The sequence below is a fragment of the Phodopus roborovskii genome, unplaced genomic scaffold, assembly GCF_943737965.1.
Source record: "Phodopus roborovskii unplaced genomic scaffold, PHOROB, whole genome shotgun sequence".
Classification (NCBI taxonomy): domain Eukaryota; kingdom Metazoa; phylum Chordata; class Mammalia; order Rodentia; family Cricetidae; genus Phodopus; species Phodopus roborovskii.
This window is the reverse complement of record NW_026125665.1, coordinates 1,017,637-1,032,049: the sequence shown is the minus strand read 5'-3', so window position 1 is coordinate 1,032,049 and position 14,413 is coordinate 1,017,637. Positions and strand designations below refer to the sequence as shown.

The 14,413-nt window shown below is 53.6% G+C and overlaps 1 protein-coding gene across 1 annotated transcript; it reads right to left on the bottom strand.

The window, feature by feature from the left end:
* Window positions 1-5,558: 5,558 nt before the first annotated feature.
* On the bottom strand, window positions 5,559-7,267 carry Jund (JunD proto-oncogene, AP-1 transcription factor subunit). Its single transcript, XM_051178111.1, has one exon. The coding sequence runs from the start codon at window positions 7,132-7,134 to the stop codon at window positions 6,109-6,111; it is 1,026 nt and encodes a 341-aa protein (XP_051034068.1). The 5' UTR covers window positions 7,135-7,267; the 3' UTR covers window positions 5,559-6,108.
* Between the last annotated feature and the right edge of the window lie 7,146 nt (window positions 7,268-14,413).

Genomic DNA, 14,413 nt, shown 5'->3' with positions numbered 1-14,413 from the left:
TATATATATATATATATATATATATATATATATATATGTTTTCCCTGTGTATATGTCTGTGTGTGCAGTGCCTGTGAAGGCCAAAAGTGGGGTTAGAGATGGTGGTAAGCCCCTTTGTGGGTGCTGGGAATCGAACCTGAGTCCTCTGGGAAAGTCTTAGCTGCTGAGTTGTGTCTCCAGCCCATTTTATCATTTGATGTAATTAAAAATCATTTTTGGTGTGTATGTGTCCTGGATACTTATGTCAACTTGACATAAGCTTAAGTCATCAGAGAGGAGGGAGCCTCAACAGAGAAAATGTCCTATGAAACAAGGCTGTAGGCAAGTCTGTGGACATCTTTCTTCCTTCCTTTCTTTCCTTTCTTTTTCTTTTTTTTTGTTGCTTTCTTTTTGTTTTTTTCAAGACAGGGTTTCTCTGTGGCTTTTGGAGCCTGTCATGAAACTAGCTCTGCAGACCAGGCTGGCCTCTAACTCACAGAGATCGCCTGCCTCTGCCTCCTGAGTGCTGGGATTAAAGGCATACACCACCAACGCCCGGCTCCTTTTTTTGTTTTAATAGTTATTTTTTAATTTTATGTACATAGGTGTTCTGCCTGCAGGTTTATCTGTATGAGGGCATTGGATCCCCTGGGGCAGGAGTTACAGACAGCTGTGAGCTGCAATGTGGGTGCTAGGAATTGAACCCAGTGCTCTGGAAGAGCAGCCAGTGCTCTTATCCACCATCTCTCCAGTCCCTAGCATTTACTTAATTAATGATTGATGGTGGAGTAGGGACAGCCCTGAGCTGTTGGTCAAGTCATAAGAAGCAAGCCAGTAAGCAACACCCTCCATGTCTTCTGCATGTGCTCTTGCCTCCAGGTTCCTGCACTGTGTGAGTTCGTCCTAACTGGTTGATGAACTTTGATGATAAATGAATATGGAAGGCTAAGCCAAACAGACCCTTTCCTCCCCAGCTGCTTTGGTCATGGTGATTAACAGCATAGAAACACTAAGGCCATGCTATGTGCATACAGGTGCCCTTGGAAGACTGGAGAGAACTGGGGCCAGGGTCACTGCAGTTGTTAGCCATCCACTGTGGGTGCTAGGAACCACTCAGGTCCTCCTTAAGAGAATCACTGAGCCCTCTCTCAAGCCCCATGTGCACCACCATGTCAGTTGTGTGTAGGGGGGACTTTAAAAGGCCTCTTCATGGCTATTAGAACAGACAGACAGAGCTGAAGAACAGCACAGCCTTCCAGTACAGGGCTTGCTACCCACACAAGCATCTCATCCTGAGAACACGAGTAAAAAATGTCAGGTGCATGGAGGCAGGTGTGTCTCTGTGAGTCTAAGGCCAGCTTAGGCTACAGAGCAAGTTCCAAGACAGCTGTCTCAAAAACAGAACAAACAGTTGTTGAGACCTGTTTATAACCCAGAGACTCAGACAGGGTCCTAGGGCTGGCTGGCCACCCTGCTTTGATGAATCAGTGAGCTGTAGGCAAATGAAATCCTGTCTCAAAAAACAATAAGGGGCCAGCCATTTGATAGCACACGCCTTTGATCCCTGAAATTGAGAGGCCAGCAGAGTTCTGTGAGTTCAAGCTCAGCCTGGCTGGCCAACATAGTAGCACCCTGTCTGACAGAAACAAAAGAAAAGAGGCCGAGTCAAAGAAGTGGGGTTACCTGTCTACGCTCACTACAGGGTCCACAGCAGAACTGGGCCGAGTCCAGTCAGCAAGGGTGGCCACCAGCCCTCACCTTCAGGACAGGTCCAGGGGTGTCCTCAGTCCTGGAGCAGTCACGGTGCCCCCCAGGCCCTTAAGAAATCCCTGGCTTCAACACCAAGCCAGCATGGGATCAGCAACTGAGCCCCCATTCTGTGTACTCTGCAAACAAAACTATCTTCTTTGTCCAGACCCCAGAACACTCACCTGTGCAAGGACACCCAGGAGACAGCCCCAGCATGCTGGGAGGGGCTGTCAGCAGGCTCACAATCAGTAATTGTCACCACAGCAGGTGACATGCATGTCACAACTGCACAGGGAAGCAGCTCAAATACTGGAACTGGGGAGCAGGAGCTAGCATGTGGACTGCACTCAAGAGGCAGAGCCTCTAAGAGTATATGTTACATGTTCCATCTCTAGCATCCCATAAAATCAGGCATGTTGGTGTCTGAGGCAGGAGGATTGTCATGAGTTCCAGGACAGCTTGAGCTACAAAGCTGGATATGGTGGTGGTATATACCTGTCAGCCCAACACACAGGTGGTGGAGGCAGGAGGATAAGAAATTCATGCCCAGCCAGGTGGTGGTGACGCACACCTTTGATCCCAGCACTCGGGAGGCAGAGGCAGGAGAATCTCTGAGTTCGAGGCCAGCCTGGTCTACAGAGTGAGTTCCAAGACAGCCAGGGCTACACAGAGAAAGCCTGTCTTGAAAAAAAAAAAAAAAAAGTTCATGCTCATCCTCACCTACATAGTGAATTCAAGGCTAGCCTGAGCTACATGAGACCCTATCTGAAAAAAAAAAAAAAAAAAAAGCCTCCATATGATATGAAACCTGTTGGGAGACCTGTGGAGAGTGAGGGCCCCAGGGCAGGATGAGGACAGTTGTGAGCAAATCTGGGAGCTGTGTTTTCCTGTTAGTCACACTGGACAAGCACTCTTTACCTCGCTCACTGGGTTGGTGCCCAAGAGACAAAGTACCATCAAGGCTTTGGAGACCCCAAACTGTCTCTGAGGGGCTGAGCTACCATAGCCCAGAGGACACAGACCTTATTGGCAAGAGTGGGGTGACAAATGAGAGTGGCACCCCATCAACACACTCACCTGTCCCCAAAGCTGAAGCCACCAGCCCTGCTGGCCGGCATTGGGACCCTGGTACCCAAATGTCTTTATGACTCATGGCTGAGTTCCGACCAATCACCAGCAGAGTGTAAGGGAGAGTTCTAGAACACAGAACTGGAACCCCTGACAGAAGGGAAGGGTCTGAGCTCTCCTGATGACTAAAACCTATACCAAAACAGGGCTCAGCATAAAGGTGACCTCTTGGCCCCACCCCCTGGTATCCCAGAGACATCCCTGTGGGGCATGAAAAGACTCATGGGAAGCAGTCATCCCAGCACCCAGTAGTTTATAGGAGGGTGCCAGTGAGGCCAATAGTCTACAAACACAGTTCCAGGCCAAGCCAACCTTGAGCTACAAAGGGAGACCCTGTGTAGAAACAAACAAACAAACAAACAAACAAACAAAACACCCAAAAAAGTAAGCATGGACTGTGGGCCATGGCTCTGGGAGGGGTAAGTGGAGCAAGCTTAAGATCCTGGGCCACCTCCCCACCTAGGCTAACGCCCAGCGTGAGTCACAGCTGCACAGGCCAAGGCTGACACACACCTTGGCCTGTATACATCAGGCTTAAGCCAGAACCACTTAGCCTGGCCAAGGGGCTGTCAGAGCAAGGACTGCAGGGCTATTCAGCCTCTATGCAAGGAGCAGACCCTGTGGCTTACCTCACATCCCTCTGACCATAGCTGTTCTAGTCATTTCTGATGAGCCCATTATGTCTCCTTGGGAGCGTGGGTTTGACAGCCTTAGTCTGTGTGACAAGGGAAAACTGAGGTTCAGAGAGAGATATGTATTTGGATTGCAAAACCAGCCTCAGTGCTGGGGAATAGAACCCTGAGTGCAGGTACCCAGGCCTTGGTGTTTTGAGATAGGGCTCTCTGTGCAGCCCTGGCTGGCCTGGAAGTCACGTTCTTCCTTTGTCTTTCTGGGTACTTGAGTCACAGGCTGCAGTGCCCAACTTGGCTCAGATCATCTGACCAGAAAAGATATTCCCAACATCAACAAAACTTCACCTGCTGCCAAGGTGGCAGCACACACCTTTAATGCCAGCACTCAAGAGGCAGAGGCAGTGGGTCATGAGTTCCAGTCCAGCCTGGTCTACAGTGTGACACCTTGTCTCAAACAACAGGACAAATCTTTTTAACACCGGAATTCCATCCAGCACTACAAAAGCATGCTCTGCATCTCAGTACTCCCAAGGCTGAGGGAGCATTCAGATTCCTATTGTGTTGTATATGTTGTGTATAAGATAGGTCTTCAAGCCTCCCTTCTCTGTAATAGGGGCACACTAATCTTGATCCATTCTGAAAGGGATGGGGAAGGCAGAACCTAGATCAGGACACTCCCATTTCACAGCATACAAGATAGAGGCCCACTCTATTGACTATTGTAAAGCTACACCATGGTACCCAAGCTGGGACTCAGTGTCTGGAGCTCAGAATGCCTGCCCAGCATGGACAAAACCCTGGGTTCCATGTCCCACTACATAAACCCAGCACTCAGGAGACCTCTGCTCAAGCTGCTTCTTTATTACTAGCCTTTGTTTTTCTAGGCAGGGTCTCATTCTATAGCCCAGGCTATATAGGACTGAAGAGCTCCCTGCAGCAACCTATAGAATGCTGGTTGACAGGCCAGCATCACCAATCTGGACTTAGAAAACAGCTCTGCTCTTCTGTAGCCAAGGGGCTAGGTACCCAGTGGCTTGCATGGCACTCTTCAGACACATGCCCCCCCCCAACTAGGACTTACCAGGTGACTTTAGCACCCATGCTGATCCTGAGGGGATCAGAACCTAAGACATAGGTTCTCAACAGCAATGGCTGGGTCTGATGGGAAAGTGCACACCTGGGCAGGTGGAGCCCCAGGCCCTTGATTGGCAATGCCCCTCTCAAAGACAGGAGGCTGGGACTGAGATGAGAGAAGGTAGACTTTACCTAATGTGCCCTAGGTTCAAGGCGCTCCATCTCAGGCATTGCAAATAAAGAGTCGCAGGGAAGCTAAGCTGGCACACCTTTAACTCCGGCATTCAGGAGGCAGAGAGAATCTCTGAGTTCCATGCCTGTTTGGTCTACATAGCAAGTGTCAGGACAGCCAAGACTTCATAGAATGACCCTGTCTCAAAAAAACAAAACAAAACAAAGATGCTCTGTGACTCAAGTGCTCAACCTTGCTGAATATTGTTTCCTCAAACGGGAAAACAGATGCTGGGAGGAGACATGTCAGGGTGATATTTAAATGCACCCCCATGATTCTAGGCCACTTTCTTGCTGGTCTTGGACAGAAGGCTCTGGGCCTGAGGTACCCCTGAAGCCAACAAAGAATAAAAGCTCCTACTGAGCGCAGACTGCAGGCATAGCCACTCTCTTGTAAGGATGACACCAGCCTCCCAAACACCCGGATAGAGGGCTGAAGATCCAAAACCTCAAGGGTTAGGCAAGCAGGCATGCACTCCTTCCTCCCTCTTTCCATGTCATTACCCTCTTCCCTAAAGGATATATCAGCCAAGTTGCACAGGCTAGCCCAGAAGCCCAGGCGCGGTGCTACTTGGACCAGAGCTGAAAGCATGCACCTAGGTGGCGCTCGCCGCACAGATGTGGAGTCCTAGCCTGCGCCCACGCCGCGCTGCCTCGCCTGGGAGTGGGGGTGGGTGAAGAGGCTGGAGGAGGTGGGGGATGGGAGAAGGCCAGGTCCCGCCCACCACCGTCTAGGCGGGGTAAGAAGGAGGCGGACAGCCAAGCTGGCGTAACGAAGACTTTACTGAAAACACAAAACCGGCGAACCAAGGATTACGGAACAGGAATGTGGACTCGTAGCAAAACAAAACCAAACAAAATGGGACAGTGTCGAGGAGGGAGTAAGGGCGGAGGGGGAGGAGTTTTTTCTTCTTCCCGTTTCTTTAAAAAACCAACACAAGGAAACACACACGCAACACGCAACCAACGTTTGTTCCCGAGTAGAAACATAAATAGGGCGGGCGGAATCGGACACTCCTGTTCTCTCTTCCAAAAGGCAAAACAAAAAAAGAAGGAAAGAAATGCAGAGCGTGGGGCTGCGCGCCCCTAGGAGCCCCTCCTCGGCGGCACAAAGGGGCTGCCGGGACGCGGGCTTGTTCAACACGCGTGGGGCTGGGGAGACAGTGGTGGCACGAGGGCGGGGGTCCTGCGCTCGGGGTCCCCACCCGGAGTTAAGGGGGGGTCCAGCTTGTCGAGTCCGGGGGCGCCGAGTCTCGGAGGAGTCCGGGACGCCCCCCCACCGCAGCGAGTATGCGCATGCGCCCCGAAGTCAGGCTCAGTACGCGGGGACCTGGTGCTGGGGCAGCAGCTGGCAGCCGCTGTTGACGTGGCTGAGGACTTTCTGTTTGAGCTGCGCCACCTGCTCGCGCAGCAGGCTGGCGGTGGATGCCAGCTCGGTATTTTGGCTTTTGAGGGTCTTGACTTTCTCCTCCAGGCGCGAGATACGCTCCAGCTTGCGCTTGCGGCACTTGGAGGCGGCGATGCGGTTGCGCAGCCTCTTGCGCTCCGCTTTGATGCGTTCCTGCGTGTCCATGTCGATGGGCGACAGTGGAGGACTGTCGCCGAAGCTCGGGACGTCCGGCACGGTCTGCGGCTCGTCCTTGAGCGCGGCCAGGCGCGGTGGATGCGGAGGTGGCGGTGGCCCGAGCGCGCCCGGGGGCGGCGGGAAGGGCACTGGCTCCGCGGCGAAGGCCACGGTGGCCGCGCCCCCAGGGGGCCCGGCGCCACCCGCGAAGCTGCTCAGGTTGGCGTAGACGGGGGTCTCGGTGGCTCCAGGAGTGGCTGCCAGGTCCCCGGGAGCGGGGGTCGCGGGGGCCCCTGATGTGGCAGCGGTGGCCGCGCCCAGCTGGCTCTGCTTGTGTAGGTCCTCCAGCGCCTTGACGAAACCCTCGGCGAACTCCTGTTCCTCGCTGGCCGCCACCTTCGGGTAGAGGAACTGCGTGCTGGTCGGAGTGGTGGTTACCAGCCCGTTGGATTGGATAATCAGCCTCTCCAGCTCTGGCGACGCGAGCTTTAGCAGCCCAAGGTCTGGCGACGCCAGCAACCCGTCGGGAGCGCCGTCGGAGCGCAGCGCGGAAGGTGCAGTGGCCGACCCGGGCTTCAATCCTGCCGCTCCCTGCTCCGCCAAGCTGAGCGTCAGCGCGTCTTTCTTCAGCATGCTGCTCGTCGGAGGCGCCCCGGGGAACGCGCGGCCCGGGGGCGCGAAGCCACCACCGCCGGCGGCCCCAGCAGTACCGGCGACGTTCGACGCACCCGCAGACAGGCCGCTCAGCGCCTCCTCGCCGTAGAAGGGCGTTTCCATCCCCGCCTCCCCCGCCGCGCTGGGCCCCGGGGCGGGGGGAGTGGCCGCGGCCTCCCCGGGGGGCCCCGTGCGCCCCCCAGTCCGCTGCCCGTACTGCCTGACTATACTGCCGGCAGCTCTGCCCCGCGACGCCCGCGCGCACCCTTATAGCCTCGGCCCCCACGATGAGCTCACCGCCCCCATTCGCCATTGGTCCGAGGTGACGTCGTAGATTTGCATAAAGGGGCGGGCCGGGACAACCTCGCTCTTTGGCTGCTGCGGCCGCTGTTGCCAAGGCGACCCTCGCTACAAGGCACAACAGCGCGCTGCATTGTGGGTTGACGTCATGGAGGTGGGGCTGAACGCGGCCTGGCCGGGTCACCACGCCCAGCCGGAGTGCTGGGCTTAGTCTTCTGTCTGTCCTCTCCCCCAACCTCCCCCATTCTGCCCGTTTCTCCTCTCTCCATCCTATCTCTGTCTCTCTTTCCCTCCTGTCTCTCTTCTCCCAATCATGCCCTCCCTCTCTGCCTCTCTTTATATCTCTCCTCTCAGTGTCTCTCCCACCCGTTCTCATCCCTGAGTCTCTCCCCTTCTCCTGTGGCGTGATGGGCTGGGCCCCAAGAAAACTCGTCCTCTGTGAAGACACGCCCCCCACGACTCGCCCAAAAGAGACCACGCCCTCGTGAAGGGGCCGGGGGCAATCTGGGCATCTTTGGCCAGTCTGGGGCTGGCAGGTGCGGACCGGATGGGGGAGGGCAGAGGAGGGTCGCTTGGAGAGTCCCCAGAAAATGCTGAAAGTGCTTTGAGTCCTGTCGTTTTCACAGAGTGGGGTTCAGATGCCTAAAAGCTGACTTCCTGTCTTTCAAAGGGGAAACAGGGTGGGCTATGTGGCCAGGGCTCTAGGCAGCCGCCAGTTTTTGTGGCTTTTTTTTTTTTAATGTCTGAAAAAAACATTTTATTTTAAATCTTTGTTTTTAATTGTTTTAAGACAGGGTCTCATCCTGTAACCATGAACTCACTCCAGTCCCCTTGCCTAAGCAACTTCACCTCTGCCTGAAGATTTGGGTTTTTTTTTTTACATTTTACTCCTGTGTGTGTGTGTGTGTGTGTGTGTGTGTGAGAGAGAGAGAGGCCAGAGGACAACTTGTGTTAGTAGGGTCTCTTATGATTCTTGGGTTCTCCGGTTTGTCACTCTGTAGCCCAGACTTACCTCCTTGAACATCCAACAGTCCTACTTGAGCTTCCTGGGTGACTTATGACACTGGGCCATGGTTCTGATATATATATGATTTTGACTGTTTGTAGTCTAGTCTACCAAGAACTCAAGGCAATCCCCTGTCTCAGCTTAACAGCTGCTGGAATGACAGGCCCAGTCACCTCATCCCAGCATGAGAGTTGTTTTATGAGATGGTCTCACTTTACAGCCCTGTATGGTGTGGAATTTACAGAGATAAGGGCCTGGCAAGTGCTGGTATGTAACCCAGGCTGGCCTTGAACTGCCTCAGTTTATCAAGTACTAGAGTGGTAACCCAGCCACCTTACCATAGCATGGAAGTTTGGGGGTGAGTTTGTGTTTTCTGAGTTTGAGCCAGAATCTCCTGTCCTGTAGCTCAGGCTAGACCTCATAATTGATACCCCTGCCTCTCTACCTTCTGAGTGGGAATAGGTGTGTCCCACAAAGCCTGGCTCACCCTGAGACTTCTGCATGGAGCCTCTGTACAGCTGTGGTGGTGGTATACCTTCTTAGACCTGATTCTGCCCAGGCCAGAGTTGGGTCCCTGGTGGAGCTGGTGGAACAAGAATCCAGGCTGGCAATTACCCCTTAATTAGTAAATTATGCCCTCCAGGACTGATGGGCAGGCTGGGCTTGCTGGGGAGTGGGAGGGACAAAAGCTCTCCTCAGCCTCCCACCCCTCACCATGACCCCTGCCTGACCTGTCACCCACTGGAAGCACACACAGGGCCCAGCTCCTTCGTACCTCAGGGCCACTGGGACCTCCATCTGGTGCCACCTCCACGCCCTAGCCTTGTACAGTTGTCGCCTCAGGGAGCCCTACACCCACATTTAATTCCTTTTTGTAGCCAAAGAATAATACCCCCTCCCCCGGCACAGAACTACTTTTCCACACACGTGGAGTTCGCGCTAAGCCGGCCAGATCCCAGCCTGGGCCCAACCCCACCCCCACCCCCGAGAGGGTTGAGCCAGCTAGCGCTGGCTAGCAGCCAGCCGGCCTGGAGCGCCAGTCCCGCCTCTCCCCGTGCCTGTGAAGAGCTGGGGACGCGAGAGGCTCCGTCCTGACCTTGGGCCTTGGCCCTGGCAGGTGGGGGATGGGCTGGCCCCTCTGGAGGCGGCGCCAATTTGAGCTGGTTGGGGGAAGTTTCTTTCGTTCTTGTTTTGTTTTGTTTGGAGACAGGGTTCCTCTGTGTAGCTCTAGCTGTCCTAGAACTCTCTCTGTAAACCAGGTTGACCTCGAACTCAGAGATCCGCCTGCCTCTGCCTCTCAAGGGCTGGGATTAAAGGCATGTGCCACCACCGGCCAGCTGGTTGGGGACCTTTCTATGAGCCTGTTTTCCTGCCAACCAGGGGGAGCATTTTGTGGTTACGTGGAGACTGTGAAGAGTAGTAAGGGTTGGATATTTCCTTCTTGTTTTCTGAGACAGGGTTTCACTATGCAGCCCTAGCTGCCCTGAACTCACTCTATAGACCAGGCTGGCCCCGAACTCAAAGATCTGCCTCCTGAGGCCTGGGATTAAAGTCTTGTGTCATCACTGCCCAGCTAGGCTAAATATTTTCTATTGCATTGCCGTGGGGGACAGCATGCTGAGAGCAGAGTGAGAGACTACAGCTTGAAGCATTCTGTTCTCTCCTTTTATTTGGGTCCTATGAACCGAACTCAGGTTCTCCGGCTTGGCATCTCGCCATACAGCCAGTCATTGCTTAATTTTGTTATTTGGAGAAACTTAAACTGCCGGTCTTGGAGAGTGCTCTTACTCTCTGGAAAAAAATGCGTACTCAATCTTGAAAATTTCAATAATAAGAGGAAGGGATCAGCAAGTCTCAGGAGCTGGATTGAACTGTAGACTGGTGCTTGCGTCAGTAACAACGCCCACTTATGACTATTTTCGCTTTTCTCTTCCCTAAGCAGTGTCTGTGGGAGGAAGTGACCTGTCCAGGGTGCCACAGCCCAGGATGGAGAGGGCGGGCCCCCACATGACTCGTGGGCCTAGGTTCGAATCCCCGAGTTCTCGGGTACCTCCCCAGTTCGAAGATAAACTTTATTTTTCTACGTTTTCACTCTTTACTTGAACCGACAGACACCAGTCATCAGCTTCATAAAACGGGAAGACCCGAAGGGGCCCCTGGGAGAAGCTGAGGCAGGGGACTGCCCCTCGCGTGCGGAGGGCCCAGCGTGTGGGCAGGGTCCCCAGGTGGCTGGGCCTGTGGGGCGGCCACATTCCTGAGAGTCGGGTTACCAGGAAGACAAGCGGCCTCCCTGCCCCTCCCTCGCTGCTTCCGCCGGCGCCGGGGACTGAGACCGCAGGTGTTTGCGCAGCCTCTGCGAAATGACCCACGTCCTGTTTTCTGGGTTGCTGCCAGCTCCTTCCAGCCTCATAAAACCTATTTAAAATGAGGAAATGAAGCGCACCCTCAGCCCGGTGTCCCTGTCGGATGTCTGTTGATGACTGACACTCAGAATTGGTTGTAAAGTATAAGTGGAAATCTTCCCATACAGTCCTATTCAGCTCAGGTGTACATTACAATGCACCTGCTGTCTACCCAGGCCCTGGCTCAGCCAAGTTTAGCCTGTCTAGGTATTTTGTTTTGTTGCTCTCACAAGGCCTTAATGGACCATGTAATGAGGTAGGGGGCTAACTGATTTGACTCTAGGCTCTTTACAGGAGACAGGTTCTTTTTTTTTTTTTTTTTTTGTTTTGTTTTGTTTTGTTTGACACAGGGTTTTTCTCTGTAGCTTTGGAGCCTGCCATTGAACTAGCTCTTGTAGACCAGGCTGGTATTGAACTCACAGAGATTCACTTGCCTCTGCCTCCCACGTTCCGGGATTAATGGCGTGTGCCACCCCACATCTGGGCTGGAAGACAAGTTCTTAAACATTACATCTATCCATTTATCTGTTTGGTGTGTGTGTTTATTCGAATGCCACAGCCCACATGTGGGTCAGAGGATAATCATGGCAGCTAGTGGGTTCTGCCTGCTATCATGTGTATACTGGGGACTGAACTCAGTCTTGGTGGCAAGTGCCTTTATCTCTGAGACATCTCAGCAGCCAGCCTAGAGAATAAGTCTTACTGAGGGGCTTTCCAAGCCAAGTGGACAGCCAGCCTCACTAGATAAAGTTTGAGGGCAGCCTGGGCTATGGAAGCCCTGTCTCAAAATACAAAACAAACAAAAATAAGAATAAATGAATAAGAAAATGAAATGAATGAAGTGTTCTGTAGTAAGCCACTTTCTTACAGACATGGTTTCTCTGTGTTGCCCTGGCTGTTCTGGAACTCGTTCTGTAGCCCAGGCTGGCCTCAAACTCAGAATGCCTGACTCTGCCTTCTGAGTGCTGGGTCAAAAGCATGTGCCACTACAGCCTCTCTCTTATCCTTTTGCTTCAGAGGGCCAGAGGCCCAGAGACAAACTTAGGGACCTCACAAGGGATGGTATTCAAGACAGGGAGAGCCCAACCATACATAACTAGGTGCTGTGGTTTTCCACCTCAGGTGTAAAGGACCCAGCACACAGCAGACAGTTACAGTCTGAGCTATTGCACCTGACATCCCATCCTCCAGGATGCAAGGAAGGAGTTTGCCCCCACCTGACACAAACCCCATTTCCGGGCTGCAGGGTCTAAGGAACTGAGGACCACACTGGAGAGAAGGAAGTTCCTCCTCTGCCTAGAGGCCCCAGGACTACTGTCCCCACCCACAGTCCTCCAGGCCAATGACTGTCTTCCTGTGCTGGGTGAGAGGATGGCACAGGAGTGGGGTAAACTGAGGCAGCCCTGTACACAGGCCTCCTGACTTGGGAGAACTGGGAAGTAGGTATTTGTAGAACCCAGCTCTGGAATCCTTCAGGAGAGCCTCAGGACAGACTCCGGTTGGGCAGTGACTTGGACAAAGGGAGAGATGGAGAAACTAGTCTAGTGGTATATCTCAAGACTATCTTCCCAGGGGACCATGAGGATGAGTGCAGCCTGTGCTACAAAAAGAAGCAGGAAAGGGCCCAGTACTGAGCAGAATGGGAACCCCAGAATCTTGGGGAGCAACGTGCCAGCCGCAGGCTGGAAACCCGGCGCAGCGCGGTTAACTTCAGAGAACTGCAGTGGGAGTGGGGTGTGGCCATGGCACCCTAGGGAAACTGAGGAACACTGCCTCATCCTGTCTCCTCCCCTGCTCCCAGTCCCATCCTCAGGTTTATTAGGTAATTTCTTTTAGTTTGTTTTTCCGAGACAGCTTTGGAGGCTGTCCTGGAACTCAGTAAACTGGCCTCGAACTCCAAAGATTAGGCTGTCACTGCCTCTCAAGTGAGCGCTGAGATTAAAGGCATGAGCCATGACCCGCCGGCTATTTGGGGCTCTCCTTGTGTGTTTTGGGGGCATTTGGGGTGTGTTGATGATGCAGATGAGTCCTTACCCAATCCATGTGTGGCCTGTACCTCAGTTTCCCTTGCTGCACAGTGGCGGGTTCACAGCACAGCCTGGAAAGGGGAAAGAGAACAGGCGGCAGCCCCCTGCCTCCGCTGCGCCCCCACCCCCAGCTCGCTGCTAATCAAACACAGCGCTGGGGGGGAGGGGCACTGCAGAGAAACGCGGAGGGAGCAGGAGAGCCGTGCGCAACCCACAGAAGCCAGAATGTTAACCAGATCCCCAGGGGTCGCGCATCTGAACTCCTAACCCTGACACCAGCAGGCAGTCCCTCCTCCCCGCGCCACCTCTTCCAACCTCCTCCCTGTTCCAGCCCTTCCTCTCCTCCTTCCCCGGCTTCCCCCTCCTCCCTGCACCGCTCCTTTGTCCTCCCTTCCCGCTTTCCCTCAGAGCAACTAATCCCGTGCAGATCTTGAGGCTGCTTCTGAGACTGAGTCGCTTGAGCCTGACCTTAGAGGGTTCAGGTTCCCGGTCCCAGACCCTGCCCGAAGCTGTCCCTCGATGCAATCCTGTCTGCCTGGCCCGCTGAAGACCCCAACAGCTAGCAGGGCCACAGTGCACAGCCAGGTAAGTGGGGCTGGGCTCCCCTGAGCCTGGTGTGCTGGAGAGGACCAGAGGCCACAGGTGCCCTTCTGACATCACTCTGATATCCCTACAGCCCTTCAGGACCAACATGGGTATTTGTACTTTCCTCCTTCCTTCCTTCCTTCCTTCTTCCTTCCTTCCTCCTTCCTTCCTTCCTTCCTTCCTTCCTTCCTTCCTTTTGCTGAAAAATACCAAACATGCTGTATAGCTGCCTTGGCTGGTAGAAGCGCTGCCTGCTCTTGGACCAGACCAAGGTTCAGTTCCCAGCACCCACATGGCAGCTCTCCACCACCTGTAACTATTGCTCTAGGGGATCCTAGGCCTCTGGCCTCTGTAGGCACTGTGCACACAAAAATCAGAGCTGGGTGGTGGTGTGAGACACCTTTGATCCCAGCACTTGGAAGGCAGAGGCAGGTGGATCTCTGAGTTTGAGGACAGCCTGGTTTACAGAGAGAGTTCCAGGACAGCCAGAGCTATCAGAGAAACTGTCTCAAACAAACAAACAAAAACACCAACAACAAAACCTTTTTCATTTTTGTTTTTTTGAGACAGGGTTTCTCTGGTTTTGGAGGCTGTCTTGGAACTAGCTCTTGTAGACCAGGCTGGTCTCAAACTCACAGAGATTCCCCCTGCCTCTGGATCCCGAGTGCTGGGATTAAAGGTGTGAGCCACCACTGCCTGGCTACAACAAAATCTTAAAAGAAACCACAAAACAAATTAAAGGCCAAGTGGTGTGGTACACAAGCAGATCTCTGTGTTCAAGGCCAGCCTGATCTACAGAATGACTTCCAGGACAGCCTGGGCCACACAGAGAAACCCTGTCCTCAAAACAAAAAAGCAAAACAGAACAGAACTTAATATTAGCCATGAAGGCAGACTGGAGAACATAAATGATTCTGGGTCACTGGCACCTAGCCAAGGTCCTAGCCCCTCCTGTTGTCCTCATCCTCCTTAGGGACAGCCACTCTGTCAAAACAGCCCAACATGGCCCTCAGACTCAGTACCAGCCCTCACTGAACTCCAAACCATAGTGGGGAAGCACAATCTAGAATTTCCTACACAAG

Coding starts and splice junctions, on each gene's coding strand:
- Jund (XM_051178111.1), bottom strand. CDS start 7,134: ATGGAAACGCCCTTCTACGGCGAGGAGGCGCTGAGCGGCCTGTCTGCG.